The sequence below is a fragment of the Aythya fuligula genome, chromosome 15 (assembly GCF_009819795.1).
Source record: "Aythya fuligula isolate bAytFul2 chromosome 15, bAytFul2.pri, whole genome shotgun sequence".
Classification (NCBI taxonomy): domain Eukaryota; kingdom Metazoa; phylum Chordata; class Aves; order Anseriformes; family Anatidae; genus Aythya; species Aythya fuligula.
Window position 1 is genome coordinate 1,677,887 of NC_045573.1, and position 15,885 is coordinate 1,693,771.

The 15,885-nt window shown below is 55.8% G+C and overlaps 1 protein-coding gene across 1 annotated transcript in view; it reads left to right on the top strand.

The window, feature by feature from the left end:
• The window catches only part of HS3ST6 (heparan sulfate-glucosamine 3-sulfotransferase 6), a 28,927-nt gene extending 14,117 nt beyond the window's left edge, over positions 1-14,810 (top strand). The window contains exon 2 of the mRNA XM_032197799.1: positions 14,030-14,810. Within this exon, the coding sequence (XP_032053690.1) occupies positions 14,030-14,648 (619 nt within the window). The 3' untranslated portion in view covers positions 14,649-14,810. The remainder of the gene's footprint in view (positions 1-14,029) is intronic.
• Positions 14,811-15,885: the final 1,075 nt, after the last annotated feature.

A 15,885-nucleotide genomic window follows, 5' to 3' on the forward strand; every position in this document is an offset into this window, starting at 1 on the left:
AGCTTGTAAGACTTCAGAAGCTGTTTCTGATTAGTATCTTTTCTTTTGACAACTTTTTTTCTTTTCAGAAGGAAAAAAAAAAAAGAAAGGAAAGGGTTTTTGTAACACAGTTGGGTTAGAGATGGGGGAAAATCTGTTTAAAATATGCAGGAACCTGAAAGAAAATCTTGAGTGAATAATAAGTTTAACTGACCTTAAAATATCCCATTGCCATGAGGGATTTGAGAGTAACACTTCAAATGGATTTTTGATGAGGCTCTCTAGGCTGTGGGGAATTGAACGTTTTACCCAACACGTTTCTGAGCTAAATTTTCATGATAACTAAGAGAAACTCTTCTGAAATACCTAAAGAAGTTTTTGTCTTGTTTCGTGTTGTTTTGTGTTTTTTTTTTTTTTTTTTTTTTTTTTTAATTATTATTTGTTTGTTTGCTTTGTTTTTCCTTTAAAGCTACTGACACACGGGGAAAATCAATTTACAGTAAGGCAACTTTTCCGAACTGCTTTTCCCCCGGGCTCAGCCTCTCCCCGGAGCAGGATGTGTCCCGGCAGTGGGTGCTGTACTGGGTGCATCCTGCTCAGCTCTCAGCCTGGCTTCACCTCCGGGAAAGGAGCTGTGGGGCTGCAGCTCTGTGCCTGGGGTACTCTGTCCGGGTCCATCTGTCTGTCCGTCCATCCGAGGACAAAGCAGAGGGTGGAAACCTGGGGCTGAGCAGCTGCAAACGGGTCTGTCTTGGGGCTGAGCGCTGCCTGTCCCTCTGTCTGTCCGTCTCTTCCTGCAGGCCTTGGCTCTGCGTGTCCTGGGGCTCTGCATGCCCAGCACCAGGGTGCAGGATTGATCCGCATCGGGTTTGTCTGCACGCTCCGTCCCCACCCTGCAAGTCCCAGATTGTGCCCATCCCACGGTGCTGCTGCCACCAGAGCCCAGCACCATCCGAATTGCCCGCTGTGAGCCTGCTCTGCCCGTCCCTGAGCCAGGAGGAGCCTCTGATGCATGAGGATAAATTATTGTCATTGCTGATAATTGTTATCACTGCTGATAAATTGAGGCGTGACAACTGCAGGCTCTGAGCAAAGAGCTGAGCACTCGTGGAGCACCCCGCTAGTGCCCTGTCCTGGGGAGATGCCTTATTTACAGGCAGCTCGGATGTTGGAAAAAAAAACAAATAACAAAAAAAAAGCAGAGAGGTCAATGTGTGCTGTGTGCTGGCCTTGGGGAAGGTTTTCAAACTTAGAAATAAAAGTCAGCCCCTCGCTTCCTGGAAGCACGTAAAAGTTGATGGCTGGAAGCGGGCCAAGTGAAATGAAATACGCGTTATTGTCCCTGCACCAGTGGAAAAGGCTGGGCAGGATTTGCTCCTCTCCTCTATGGGGGCCAAATGAATAGCAGCTTTCTGCTGCTGGCAGCTTGCTGCGCTTCAGCCCTCGCTGCTCCGCTGGCCACCAGCTTCTGAAGGCTTAAGACTGTCTTGAGTACACATGATGGCACATAATAACTCGGGAGCAAATAATGTAGCCTTTGAATTCCTGTGCCGCTGGAGCTTCCCTCTTCCTGAAGCTTTGTGGGCTGTGAAGAAATGCCCTTTCTTTGCTGCTGCTCCTCTGCCCAGGGGTGAGGGTCGGGCGCATCCATCCTGCTCGCACGTGTTGGCCCTGCTGATGGAGATGGTGCTGTGCCCTGCTGCCAGGTCTGCTCCTGCCCGGGGTTGGTCCTGCAGGGCTCCACGATGCCCCTGGGGACCGTGACAGTGCGAGGATGTAGGGCTGGGTGTGCTGGGATGCTTGCCCATGCCTTGTGCATGGGATGAGGCCAGCAAAGTGCTTTCCTGGTGGAGTTTTCCTCATGGGGCCGTGCTGGAGCTGCCTTTCCCCGAGCCAAGGGTAGTGGTCAGGGTCACGGCTCCTGCTTGGCCGCAGCTTTTCCTGGAAATGTGCGAAATTCCTAGTTTTGATCCTTCTCCTCCATTAAATTAGGTTGGAATGGGCCAGTGGGCTCAGACGCGGCCGGGGGAAGACCAGCAGACAGGCGGGTGGATAGGCAGACAGACCGTGTGATTGCTTAAGCCACATTTCCTTAGGAAGCCAGGCTAAAAATAATAAAAATCCAGTCCTTTCCCACAAACAGCTCTGGTTGCCACAATCTGATGCTTTGCCAGTGCCGAAAGGCTTTGTGAGAGAATTCCCAGTTGTTCCTGGGGAAAGGAGGACGTGGGGAGGGCCGAGAGCCTGGCTCCACGGCCGGGTCTGCCAGAGCTCCCAGACCCCATTGCTGGGCCGGTTTGGGGTGGCTGGGGACCTGCAAGTAGCCCGGCTGGGTGGGCAGGGATTTCTGCACTGGGGACCAGCAGGACCCCCCCAGTGCCCAGCAAGAGGGATGGGCACAGCCCAGGGGGCACCCGAGCCACCCCTGTGGGATCGGCTGCCTTTCTGAGGCTTCTCCACAGAGGGAGCGTTTTTGGCACACGTAGGATGGGCTGCAGGTGGGTGAGAAAAGTCCCGTGGATGCAGAGAAGAGGCTGAGCAGGTTGTGAGGGAGGGGAACCCTTGGGCAGCCCCTCTATGCCAGTTCCCCCTTCTTTTTGGTGGGTGCCATGGGATGCTCCTTGTCCCCAGCATGGCCCCGCATGGCACTGCTGCGCTCGGGGCGAAGCTCGTCTGCGCTCCTTGCCAGGAAACGGGGCTTTTTCTGATAGTAAAAAAAAAAAAAAAAAAAAAAAAGAGCTAAATTTGTTTCCCATCTTCCCTGAGGCTGTATTACAAATTTGACACAGATGGGGATTTTTTTTGTTGTTTCTTTTCATTTTTGTGGAAAATTGGGTACGTTTTCCATCGCAACGAGAGCTTTTCTGTGGCAGCATGACAACCTTCTGCCTGAGAGCAGCACCAAGCAGCCCGGATGGGATTGTTTCTTGCTGACGGAGGCAGGGATGGGGACACGAGCCCCTTGAGCCCTGAGCTGTTGCGAACCCTCGCGCAGGTAGCACGGGCTCTGCAGGGTGCAGGGGCTGGCTGGACAAGGGGACGGTGCCTGTTACAGGGTGAGGGCTTAACTCAAAGCTTCCTTTGTTGAACCCAAACCAAGCCCAGAGGCTCCGGTGCCCATCTCACAGTCAGGGTGGATGCAGCAGCCGCACCATCGCCTGCTCAAGCTGTCGGGGACAACATTAGGGAGATGCCTGGGGGGGCACCACCGCATCTCTGTGCACCCCCTGCCTGGGCACAGCTGCAACATTGCTGCCTCCCCCCATGGGTGAGCAGCCCCCGTTCCCCACACCGCAGCCGCTCATGGGGCTGCTCACACACCTGCTCCGTGCCCTGCTGAGAGCTGGTGCCGCTCATCTGCCACTGAACCCAGCCTGGCGGTGGGCACGGCGGGCACCCGCGGAGATGGGAGTAACCCAGGTAATTGCTCCAATATGGTGCCCTTCCTCCCTGGGGCCCAGTCCTAGAGCTCGGGCTCTGGTTTGGGCTGTGGAAGCTGCTGGTGGCAGCGCCCGGCTGTTGGTGTCCTGGCTTCCTGCCCCGTCCTGCTGCCCGTCGCCGCCGGGGATGGGGGTCTGTGGCAGATGGGTTTGGGGCACGCGGTCCCTTGTGTGCGGGGATGCTTGCCAGCAAGCTGGGGATGCAGAGGGCTGGGGGATGTGGAAGCACAGGGCAAAGCTCAGCTTCTTGTTCAGAAACCAGCACAGCTCTCAGCGTTGTCCACAGGAAGGCGAAGGCGGCTGCCTGCAGGAGATCCCATTCCTGGGGGGATTTGGGTGCTCAGGTACTGGCAATCTCAATGAGCTTTAGGTTCCCAAATACCTTTGTGGATCTGGCCAAAAGAGCTTAAAACCATAGCGGGAAACTTTCCCGATGGATCCCAAAGGCTTCGCCGCAGACCTCAGGCCTGGCTGCGGTCCAGGAGCGAGGGCTGATTTATGTTTTCGTAGGTAGAAACGAGACAGTTCTGGATGCGTTTCAGAGCGACTCGTGGTTAGCTTGAACCTGCAGCTTCGAACAGGACCAGCGCTTGTTCAGCAGGGGGAAGCCAAGCTGGGAAAGCATTTCTGCAGAAGTCTCCGTGAAGTGGAACTGGCGGAGCTGCCACGTGCGAAACCCTCACTGGTAGCATCTTTGGTTTCTAACTCATCACATCCCAGTGCTGCAGTTCTAGACTGGATGCTGAAGGTGCTGTGGGCAGTGTAATTGTCTTAAAATCGCATTAGTTAAAGCAATTGAATTCATTCGGTTTAAAATACAGACAGTGTGAGCAGCTTTTACTGCTTATGGTTTACCTGCTGGAGTAGGACCCGGGGTCCTCGGTCAGGCTGTGCAGGTTTAACACAGGGCCTGTAAGATCGTGCCATGGGCTTCCAAGCCTAGGAGAGGCCCTGGACCAGTGCAGATGTGTTCTGAGACCCCGTGGCTGCTGCCCGTGGCTGGGCAAGGAGCGAGATGGACCCGTCACTGCCGTGCTCCCTGGCCACGTGCCTCTGTGCACCCACCCAGGTTGTCTCCCCCTGTTTTTTTGTGCACGCAGTGGTTCCCAGCTGCAGGCTGGCCTGGCCTCCCTTTGGCATGAGGAGGGAACCTGCTGAAGAGGCAGGTCTTGTTGTGTTTTTTTTGTTTGTCTTTTTTTTAACCCTGAACGAAGCTTCCAAGCAGCCTTCCCCACACCACCCGCTGCGTTATAAAATAAATAAAGCTGGCTCTGTCCCTCGGCCAAATCTGACAGCTTTTCCACACCAGATTAGCCAACCCGTCTCTGGAGCCTGCTCATGTTTCACGGGGTGGTTTCATCCTGAGGAGAACGCCTGACTGTGCCGTGCTCTGCACGGGGACCGGGGACACTGCCGCTGTGTCCCGTGTGTGGGCCTGTGCCTGCAGCCACCTGCACATTTATTTTATCCTTATTTTCCCTGCCAATGCTCACATTCCTGGGTGGCCCCAGGGTGTGCTCCCCACATGCAGTGGCTGGCGATGAGGTGCAGGGCCCTGCAGGAAGGGGGCTGCCCGTGGCAGGAGATGCTGTCCCCCCACGTCCCCTGTCCCCATCCGATGCTCGGCAGTGTCACAGCGAGGGCTGCATGTGCTGCAGGTGGCCCCAGGCTGTCCCAAAGCCACCCAGGGAGGAGCTGATAGCATCCTGGGAAGACCTCAGTGAGGATTTTTCCCCATCCCTTCTGTCCACAGCATTTTCCTCGTGCTACCTTGGCCTGGCTGTGGTCCTGTGCCGCTGTGCAGCCCTGGCCATCGCTTCCCTGGGTGCTGTGGTCCGGAGGCCACCTCGGGTGGGTGGATCTGTGCCATACCACGGGGGGCTGTGGCCACTTAGCTACTCAGAAATGCATTCATTGTGCTCTACCGAGCATTGACTCGGTGACTGCAACAGAACCTGGTGGCCCTGGTGCAGAGCCTCCACTCTCTGCTCAGGTCCAGAGTTCCCATTTTTATCCATTTAAAAGGAGAAATGAAAAACAAAATTAAAAAAGCTGGGCTCGGTCATGTTCATGCCATGCTCCCCGTGCCCCCCAAGCTGTGCAGGGGGTGCAGGTGCACGGGGGAAGAGCACCCAGCACCCTTCCCAGCCCCAGCAGGGCCGCGGGGCGCAGAGCGCCGGATGGGGCGGCAGCGCCAGGCAGCCCCACGCTGAGATCAAATAAACACGAAGGCAGCGAAATTATTCATGGCTCTGGGGACTTGTCTTGGTGCCTCGTCAGCATCTGCTGATCAAATCAAAGCATCTGTCGGTGCAGCGGCCGGCAGGAAGGTCTCGCTCTGGCAGACACGTGTGAATTCCTCCTTTCTTCCTCCCTCTCGCCTGCGCTCCCGCTGGTCCCGCACCTGCGGCGATGCCGGGGCCGTGGATGCACCCTGCGCTGCTGCAGGATGGGCACACCCAGCATGTTGAAGGATTTTGCCCCTTTTTTGTCCCTGTATTGCAGCTGCTCAGTGAGGCTCGTGGGCGTGCAGTGCCCCAAGGCCCCGCAGGCAGAACTGCAAAATTATAGGGATTTTTCTTTTTCCTCCCCAGGGCCGCTGATGCTGTGGGAGAGGTTAACCCATCAGCGGTGCCGTGGGAGGGATGCGCTCCCCTCAGCTTTTTCACTGCATGCCCAGGGCTAGCTCTTGGTGCATGCCTGCTTTCCTTTCACCTGCTTTGGCATCAGGATGCTGGGGAATTCCCGTTTCTGCAGGAGCTGCTGGCCCTGTCCGGGGTGCAAGCAGGGTTCAGACAGGAGACACGAGCCGTGCAACTTTAAAGCAGAAAAATTTAGATCTTACAGTCTTTTTATTTCCTTCCTGAAACCAGGAAGGATCAGCCCGTTGCTGCAAGAGGATACTTCAGTCAAAACCAATATATGTGTGTTTTTTTTTTTTATTTGTAATTGTAAGCAAAGATTTTGTAAACTCTTGCTGTGTTTTGCCCACCTGGGGTGCGTGCCCCCCCAGCACTTTGTGCTGCCCTCCTGCTCTCCCCTGGGTGTCTCACAGTGGTGATGCACGGCCCCAAGCCTGGCAGCCCCGCCGAGTTTTAAGAGGAAATTTTCCTTATTTATTGGAGCGCCCAAGGACCCGGTTACCGGAGGTATAAAATTTGTCACTGGTGCCTCCGCTCTGTTTGCAGCAGAGCATAATTTTTGTTTGGCTGCTCTCAGACTGCCCGTCGGGCATCTTCAGCCGGCCGTAAAACATAAGATGCACGGCCAGGGGAGAGCGTATTTAAACGGCTGATTTCACTGAAAGGTGTAATAATCTGCTGGATTACTTGCTGGGGTAGCTGCAGGAAAATTTACTGCCTTGGAAAGAGATTACCAGCAGCCGCTGCAGGCAGCGGATTTCTTCCTTTTCTGCTATAAAGGGAAGGAAGCTTTTCATTGAGTTCCTGCTGTTTGCGCCCGTGAGCGATGTTTCCCCTCCCTCGGTTACACTGGGGCAGCTCGCCGAACTCTGAAGGGAAGGAAATAAATCTGCGAGAGGGGAGAAAACCCGTTCCTGAGGGTCTGCACCTCCCCGTCCTTGCAGAAGGCAGAGAGAGAGCATCATCCCGTGCCTGAGCTCAGCACCATTCGTGGGCCGAGTTTGCAAATCCCCCTGTCATGCCCCAAACCGTACGCTGCAGGGATGGGGCTGCGGGGCGGTGGGGGCGTGTGGAGGGGTTGTTTTTGTTTTATTTCATTCCCCTGCAAGGGAGGAGGGCCGTGGCGGGCCCAGGCAGCTAACCCCTTTAATTGTGTGCAATGAAGGCTGACAGTGGCGAGGCTCAGCCTTTAAAAGGGGTACTGAACCTTTAATTCCTGAATAAATCATCTCCAGTCTGCTGCTCCTTCATCTGCAAGCTGTTTGAGCGCGGGTACACATATTCACTGCCGGGCAGGGTCATTTGGAGATCAGAGCCCTCGGCTGACCCGGGTCACAGGCAAGACACCTGCCACTGGCCGTCCCTGCGCCCCCGGGGCTGGGAATCAAAGGGGCGCGGGGAGCCAGCCCCTGGGGGGGCTCTAATTGTGGCATTCGGCCGCACTTCGCTCCGGAGGGAGCCCGCAGCATCCCTGGTCCCCGTGCAGGTGACCTGCCTGCTTGCTCTTTCTGGAGGTGTTTTTTTTTTGAGGGGATTCCTGTTGCTATTCTGTTTTTCACCCGTTGTAACTGTAAAAGGGGGTTCAGCTGCTTTGGCTCTCTGGGTGTTCAATAGGCGCCTTTGCTCACAGCACGTGAAGTGCAGCAGGGAATGGAGGAGCTTTTTCCTCCTGGTCTCTCTCCAGTCGTGGCACCTGCGGGCTGCAAGCATCCCTGTGTGGACCCTGCCCAGGGTGGCACTGCTGGCTCCTTGTCCCCATCCAGCCAGCTCTTGGTGCTTGTCTGGTGCATGAGTACGTGCAGGAGCACTGTGTGTGCAAGCAGACAGGTTTGCAAGTAGGAGCAATAATCTTGGGGCACCCCATGCAGCACCCCTTGCCCACCCTGTGCTGAGCAGCTTCATCCAGCGCTGCCGCTCTGGGGCCGGAGCTGTGCTCGCATTGTCTCTGTTTTCTGCTCTCCATAATGGTATGCGTTGGGTGTATTCACCAGTAGCCCTTTTGGCCTTAATGACCCTGCTGGAATAACCATGGAAAGAGAACACCGTAATCACTCAGAAACCTTCAGGGCCTCGAGCTGCCCATAATTGCCCTCCCCAGCCATAAACATGAGCGTGGGCCCAGCGCAGATGAAGTGTGGTGGAGGGGAGTAGGCGTGCGTGCCAGGGGGCTGTAGCTGCCCCATGGTGTTGGGGGGGAAACGTCCTTTTCCTCTTCTTATGGCCAGGATTTGAGACTTGGGATGTGCAGAGGGCTGGATGGTTTTGTAGCCTGCAAAAAAGACGTGATTTATTCTTTTGAATGGCTTCTGAAACGGCCCTGCTTCTTATCGGGGGCTAATAACCGGGTGTCGGGTGACTCGTAAAAGCAGCCACTTGATTAGAAATGCTAATGCTGGCTCAGGCTTCTCCCCTTTCCATCACTCCACATCCCCAAGAACATGATGCTAAATAGGTCGGGAAGCCAAACACAACATTCCCCAGCTCCCGGCCCTTTCCTGAGCCCCTTCTGCTGCCCGGCCTGGGTGGCTCCAGGCAGGGACCCATCGCTGAGGCTGGAGGAGCCGCGGATCCTTTGCGCCCGCTCAGCACCTTCAGCCTGGTCCTGGGCCACTGCGGTTGCTGGGGGCTCAAAAACCCAAACCTCCGGGTTGTTTCTTGTATCAATCTGTAATTAGGTGCAGAGGGCGGGGGGGGGAAGCAAAGGAGCATTAATAAATTATCTTCCCTGTTGTTAATTGACGTGTCTCGAGTCAGCCGATCAGTGAGCCGAGGGCTTGGCTCCCCTTCCAGGCGCATCCCGGGCTCGTTACTGCCTCCATTAGCATATTCAGGTTTCCCTGCTTAAAGCCAATTAGCTCATGGCCAGGCCCGATTGGGAAGCTGGGGCCTCATTTGCACATTTTTGAATCGGCGAAAGAATCAAAAATAATGGAGGCAGGCGGGGAGGGAAAGCGCCGCGGGGCTCTGCCCGCCGGTGGGGGCGATGACGGCCCCGCTGGCCCCTCCGAGGGGGCGACGGGGAAGGCGAGGGGAAGAGCACAGTAATGAGGAGCAAACGTGGCCGCGGCCCTAATTTGCTCCCGGGCGGCTTGTCGGGGTGCGGAGGTTCAACAGATGCTCCGGGAGGAGGTGGTGGAGGGGACCAGGGCAGGGACAGGCGCTGCTTTGGGGACGGGGGGGTCCAGGGTGGCTGCCCCCATCCATCCCCGGCAGCCACAGTCCTGCTGCAGCTCCATGCCCGGGGACATGTGGCTGGGTCCGTCCCTGTGATGTCCCAGCCCTTGATGTCTTCTCACCCCGTTCTCCAGCAGAGGTGCCGCTATCCTGGCTGCCTTACGGAGCAGCCCAGTATCTGAGAGTATCGCTAACTGGTTCCAGTTTAACAACTTCATAGCCGCTGCTGCTGCCACCACAAAGGCCGCCTTGTCCCCGCCGGGTGAGATAAGCCTTGGGGCGATTCATATGCAGATCCGGGTGGTAGGGGTGTCTGCGGGCAGAGGATAAATCTGGATAAATCTGTCCCGGCCCTCGCCCCTCTCTGGTTCCAAACTGTTTTACATTTACACAAAAAGGTGCCGGCCCCATTGAGCCCATGGGGCAGGCTGTCACCCCGCTGCTCGGGGGGTGCCGTGTCCCCCGTGTCCCTATGGCTCTGTGCCCCCTGCCCACACTGGCCGGGCCAGGGAGGGTGACCCTAATCTGCGCCCGTCCTGCCGGTTTTGTCCTCAGCATCACCCCTCGCCTTCCTGGCTGAGCGCCCTGAAAGAGTCGCTGTCTGTGGCACTGCAGAAAGCTCTCAACCATGTCCACCCCGGCAGAAATCCCCTCGCCTTTCACTTGCTTTTGTCGGTGGCTTTTTTTCTTTCTTTTTATTTGGTCAGCGCTCGTTTTTTAATAATAATGGGGAGGTTTTGTTCCCCCTTTTGCCTTCCACGGGGTGGGTGATGATGCAGGACCTGCATGCCCTGGTCCAACAGCCCCCATCACCCCTATCCACGATTTTTCTGGGTTTTGGGGCCATTGTTCACTCCTGGCACAGGCTGGGCCCTGCTAAAGATGCTGCCTGGCATCACCTGTGGGAGGCTGTCAGGCTGGAGCCTTCCTTATCAGCGAGCTTGCCCCAGGCAGGCGCATCCATTACTTTACACTCAGCCCGTTCCTGGGATGAGTTTTCCTCCATCTCCAGCAAAACCATCCCAGAAGTGAGGAATCCTCAACCGATTAACCCTGGGAAGTTATGTCGGCCCAAGGTTTTGAAGTCTGCTCCGATTACCTGCCTGCTATGGCTGTTAATCTGTATTTCCTGCAGGTTTCTGCGTTGTTATCAGGGCTGGGACTTCCTGCACCTCGCTACCTCAAGAGAGGAGGTCATTCATCTAAGCGAGGGCCCCCAGGAGCACAGCCTTAACCTGCAGTTTCCCCCTGGCTATGAGTTGTGCTGTCCCAGGGAGGTTCCCTCAGCCACGAGGGCACGCTCCAGACATGAGTCTTCCGCTGACCAACAGCCCCGTGTGCCAGCACCCTGCGGCACATTTTGTACATCTCCATGTTTTGTACATCTCCACGTAGGAAATCTTTTTTTTCTGATGCCTTTCAAGTGCCAGTCACCTCGGTATTTATCAAAAATTGAAATTCATCAGCTTAATAGAGAAGCAGGACTTTTATCCCTCCTCCTGGGCATGTGGTCTCTCCTGAAATCCAACTTCCATCAAAGGCTGCCAGGTGCTCCCCCGTCATGGTGCCACGTTCCCTTGGGCAATGCTCGGCGTGCCCAAGGAGCTCAAGGTCAACAAAAATTAGCTCCAAGTTTAAAGTTTCCAGCGCTTTTGCTAAATTGGAGCACAACAGGAGCCCTGCCCTTCATTTGCTGGTTTTAGCCAGATCTGGAGGCAGGCAGAGCTTATCAATAATTAACTGGGGCAGTTCTTAGGGAGTTAATGAAAACGTGAAAGAGTGTAATTATCTCGTAGGTAGCCAGGAATCTGTGTGACGGAGCTGTGCAGAAGATGCGTGTTGCACAGTTCTTGTTCCTGACGTGCTTGGGCAGCAACAAAACCAGAGAGGTGCTGGGGCTCTGTGGAGGGTCCTTGGTAGCACTTTCGTGCAGGGCTTTGCTCGTAGTGCTGCTCCTGGGGGTCTGCGTGGGGCATCGCTGTCCCCAGCAGGGACGGTCCCCGCATCCCTCGCACAGCCCTCACTGCTGCTCCAGCCATGTAGAGTTGGGAATCCCTGCCTTAGTGTGGGCTTTTATTAAAAATTCTACTTTAATTAAATTTTCCTTAAGCCTAAGGAGGGTGTGGTTGGCTTTAATTAAAGCTGGGTTGCTCCTGCGTGCTGACAAGCCCCTGGTGGGCAGGATGCGTGCGGGGAAGGCACCGGTGGCGTCAGGCACGTGTCACCCCGCTTGTCAGCCCTGGCTGCCCTCCTGAGGGGAAGGAGAGGGCATAAAGCAGCTTTTGGAAAATACTGCTGGAAAGGCTGCTCTTGGGGTGTCCAGGCTGGCATCATTCCTCACGATTATCACAGCGGGGTGAGGGTCAGGTGGAGCCCAGGCAGAGAGAGCTCTGGGCAGGGATGTATTTTTATTTTATTTTTTCGTAGAAATAACCCCTGGCAGCACAGACGGAGCGGCATGTGTTGGCATAGAAAACCTGGTAACTTTAAAATGTTTTAGTGATTCTTTTCTCAAAACCTTGCCTTCCGTGAACTTTTTCTGTGGCCACCCAGGCGTGCTGCGCTGTACCTGGAGGTAATTCCCATTGGAATAGCATCCTGGGTCTCCTCCTTTCTTCTTTTCTTTCAATTTGCTCTTCACGTGCTGTAAGAAATGACCAATTTTTAGGGTTGTGGATGCCAGGGTGGGTGCAGATGGCTCAGGGCATCCCCGCTGATGGCTCGGGGAGCTCAGCAGTGGCAGCTGCAGCAGGTTCAAAGCTCTGCCTCTAACGAAAGCAGAGCAGAGCTTGAGCTCGGGTCAAAGTTTGTGGAGCACAGCCTGAAGAAAGCCGTATTTCGGTGTAACGTTGGCTCTGTGGCATCTCAGAGGGCGTCGTCCCAAATGTTGCATAACGAGCATTTTGTTGCACAGCGGGGACAGTGACGGATTTAGGTCTTAAGCCCATGTGTGCTGAGAGCTTGAGCAGCACGTGGGAAGTCGTTCTCCAGAAACAGAAACACCAGCAGTGTCCCAGGCAAGCACAGGCAGCTCGGGGACACACAGGGGACGTGGCCGGCCAGGAGCCAGGCTGGAGGTGTCTGTGTCCATCATCCCCCAACCATTGTGGGTTTGGGTTTGGGATGTGTTTGGGGTTACAGGTACAGGGGAAAGTGACAGGCTGCTGGGCAGGAGCTTCTCCAGCCAGCTGTGCAGGCTGCCCCGTCACTGCTGATGGCCGGTGAGGCTGGGGACGAGAGGTGGCTCTGAGCGCTGTCACCGTCCAAAAAAAAGCCACCAAAATAAAGCCGCAAGTGGCTTTGCCTCTCTTTCAGGGGAGGGAGTTGTGCGGAGCCCAGCGTTGCTCGCAAATGCTTTTAATAAAGTGTTCTTTCCTGCGTCCAGGGGAAAAAAAAACAAAAACAAACCTCCCCAAACCTCAAGCCTTTTCCCATTACATAAGGAACACGTGCTGCTGGGCAGAGCCCTGGCGTGCCGGCAGCGTGGCCCAGGCTGCTGCGTGTGTCCCCGCCTGGGGACCAGGCACGGCCCAGCGGTGCCACCGGGTCCAGGCAGAGCCATCGGTGTCCCCAGAGCGCTGCCAGCTCCAGCAGCACGTGGGGGGATTGCCCGTGGGGTGTTTTATCCCTGGCCATGGTTGGCATTTGGGGCTGGGCAGTTGAGGGGGCACCCGCTCAGCACCTCCTGCGCGCCGTGTCCGAGGTGACCCCGCTGTGGGCTCAGTCCTGCACAAACCAAGCCCCTTCTTCACCGGCTGCCCAGAGGGGACGTGTCCACCCCCAAGAAGAAGAGGGACATGGGGAGCTCAGGGCAGGTGCTGTGCTGCTGCAGGGGGGGCACCCCGTGCAGCCCCCCCCAAGGAGCCCTCAGCCCATGGGGTGACATGCCTATGATATGCCTGGGTAATTTCTCCAGCAATTAATGCCTCATTAAAGTGCACAAGGGAACAATCAGGGCGGTGAATTTTACACAACACAATGCCTGGGCCCTGAGAGGTTTTCCGCCTCTTTTTTTTAAAAAAGAAACAATCTTTTTCTAGCCTTAACTGCTTGATGTCTGGAGGAGGGGGGAGCCTTGGTGGGCTTCTGCATCCCAGTTGGGTTGGGTTTGAAGTGGCTGAGCTTAGCCCCCAGGGTGCTCATCCCTGCTGCCAGGGCTGTGCCAGACCCCCAGGTTACCCCCTTGTCCCTTTGCCCACCCAAATGGGTGCCCACACCTATGTCAAGATTTACCTCTCCTCCTCTTTGCAAGATTTGTCAAGATTTACCTCTCCTCTTTGCAACTCTGTGGAGAGTGTGGGCATCTGCAGTCGATGTGCTCCTTTGGATGGCCAGGACAAAAAGTGTTCCCGTGCAAGAACGGGCACAGCACAGGGGCTTCTGCATGGTCCTGGGTTGGGGCAGATCCTCCCTTAGTGCCAGGGTGCTGTGCAGGAGGGTTCCACACCGTGCATCACACCGGCACCTCGACCCCGCAGGGCTCTCAGGGGTTTTTACCCCGGCAGCTGGGTTGCTTTCAGTCATATTCTCTGCACGAGGTGCTCTAAGGAACCTCTCCTGCAGCGTCCTGCTGAGCCGTTGTTCCTCCCTGGTTTTGAGCTAGGACAGGCAGTGGGGTGCGAGTGGGGCAGCGATGGGGAACCCCTTCCTGGGGACAGGCCTGGGGGGACTGAGAGGGGCGAGATGGGCAGCGGGGCTCTGAGGAAGGGGTCTGAGGATGAGGAGGTGACCGACAGGGCGTGACGAGGCAGGGTCACAACCACCAGCCCTGACCGTGCCCCTTTCTCTCCCCAGGAGCCTGATGCCGCGGACGCTGGAGGGGCAGATCACGATGGAGAAGACCCCCAGCTACTTCGTCACCAAGGAGGCTCCGCGGCGCATCTACAACATGTCGCGGGACACCAAGCTGATCGTGGTGGTGCGCAACCCCGTCACCCGCGCCATCTCGGACTACACGCAGACGCTCTCCAAAAACCCCACCATCCCCAGCTTCCAGGCCCTGGCCTTCAAAAACGTCAGCACGGGGCTGATCGACACGAGCTGGAGCGCGGTGAGGATCGGGATCTACGCCAAGCACCTGGACAACTGGCTGCGGTACTTCCCCCTCTCCAAATTCCTCTTCGTCAGCGGGGAGCGGCTCGTCAGCGACCCGGCGGGGGAGATGGGCCGCGTCCAGGACTTTCTGGGTCTCGAGAGGGTGGTGACGGACAAGCACTTCTATTTCAACGAGACCAAGGGCTTTCCCTGCCTGAAGAAGCCGGAGGGCAGCAGCAAGCCCCGCTGCCTGGGGAAGTCCAAGGGGCGGCCGCACCCCAAAATCGACGGGCAGGTGGTGCAGCGCCTGCAGGAGTTTTACAGACCTTTCAACATGAAGTTTTACCAGATGACGGGGCAGGACTTCGGGTGGGACTGAGCCGTGCGCGGGGCCACCAGCAGCCTCCTCCCTTCGTTCTAATTTATATCGGACCTTTTCCGGCCAGAAACGGACCCTTCCGGAGTAGAGAGAAATATTTAAGAAATAAAAACACAGATGACCCCTCTCCCCCTGAGCAGATTAAATATTCTTCCATATAAATCTTGCTAATCTATGTTAACTGTGGCCGTGCTGGGGGTGAGAGGGAGGGTGTGGGTGCATTTGTGTACAAGCACCGGGCACCAACCAGCCCTGGGACACGCAGCCGGGTCTGGGCTGCTCCTGCCCTGGGGCTTCTGCCCGTGCCCATTCCAGCAAGGGAGGTGGCAAAAATAACTTCTATTTAATAACGTGTGAGCCCCTCTGCTGCCTTCAGAGAACCAGTTACTCACTGATTTTACTGTGAGCAGTGTCAAGCCTTAGACGATAAATTATAGGTCGTGTTTGTGACATTTGATGGCAGCTCCTTTTTCCCTCCTTGGTGGCCACAAGGTCAGCCTCTGTGCATCCCATCGGGTTATTTTCTGATTTTCGTATCTCAAGGTGAGATTTATGGGAGAAGGGCTGTGAAGGTGATTGCAATGAGCTTGCTCCTCCCTGCACCGATTTCCCCCTGTTTCCACATTCTGTTGCTGGAAGTGTTAAAACCAAAATGCTAAGTATGGAGCCGTGCTGTTCCTGGACGTGGCGAGATAGTTTGATGGTGTTGGCCAAGACTGGAAAAGCCCTGGGTGCAGCTCCCCTCTGCTGAAACAAGCCTATGTGCAAAAAATAAAATAAAAAAGGGGAAAAAAAGGGGTGCTGGTGCTGGGGCACGGTGGGTGCTCGGCTGTGCCCTCAGCCCCTTCCCAGCCCAGGGGGTTGCATTCAGGCAATCGTTCGTGCTGGGGCCGGCCACGGGTGTTTTCTGCAGGCTGAGAATCATCTGAAGGAATTTCCTAGTTAAGGACAACAATTAAAAGAGGTAGTTTGGAGTAAGTGCCAGATTTTGGGCTGGGGACAGGGAGCTGTGTATCACATACCTTCCCGTGCTCTTCGAGTGTACCAGCTGATGAAGTAGGGCATTTCTCCCCCATAAAATATAAATCCCTGCTTCTCCAAATTCACCCAAGCAGAGCAAACAAAAGCCCCAAACTCTGACCTTTGGGTTCAATTATCTCAATAGATTTTCAGATCTGCAGCCGCAGAGAGCTATCACGGGAGGCTGCAGAAATTAGTTTAGTCTGAATTAACAAGT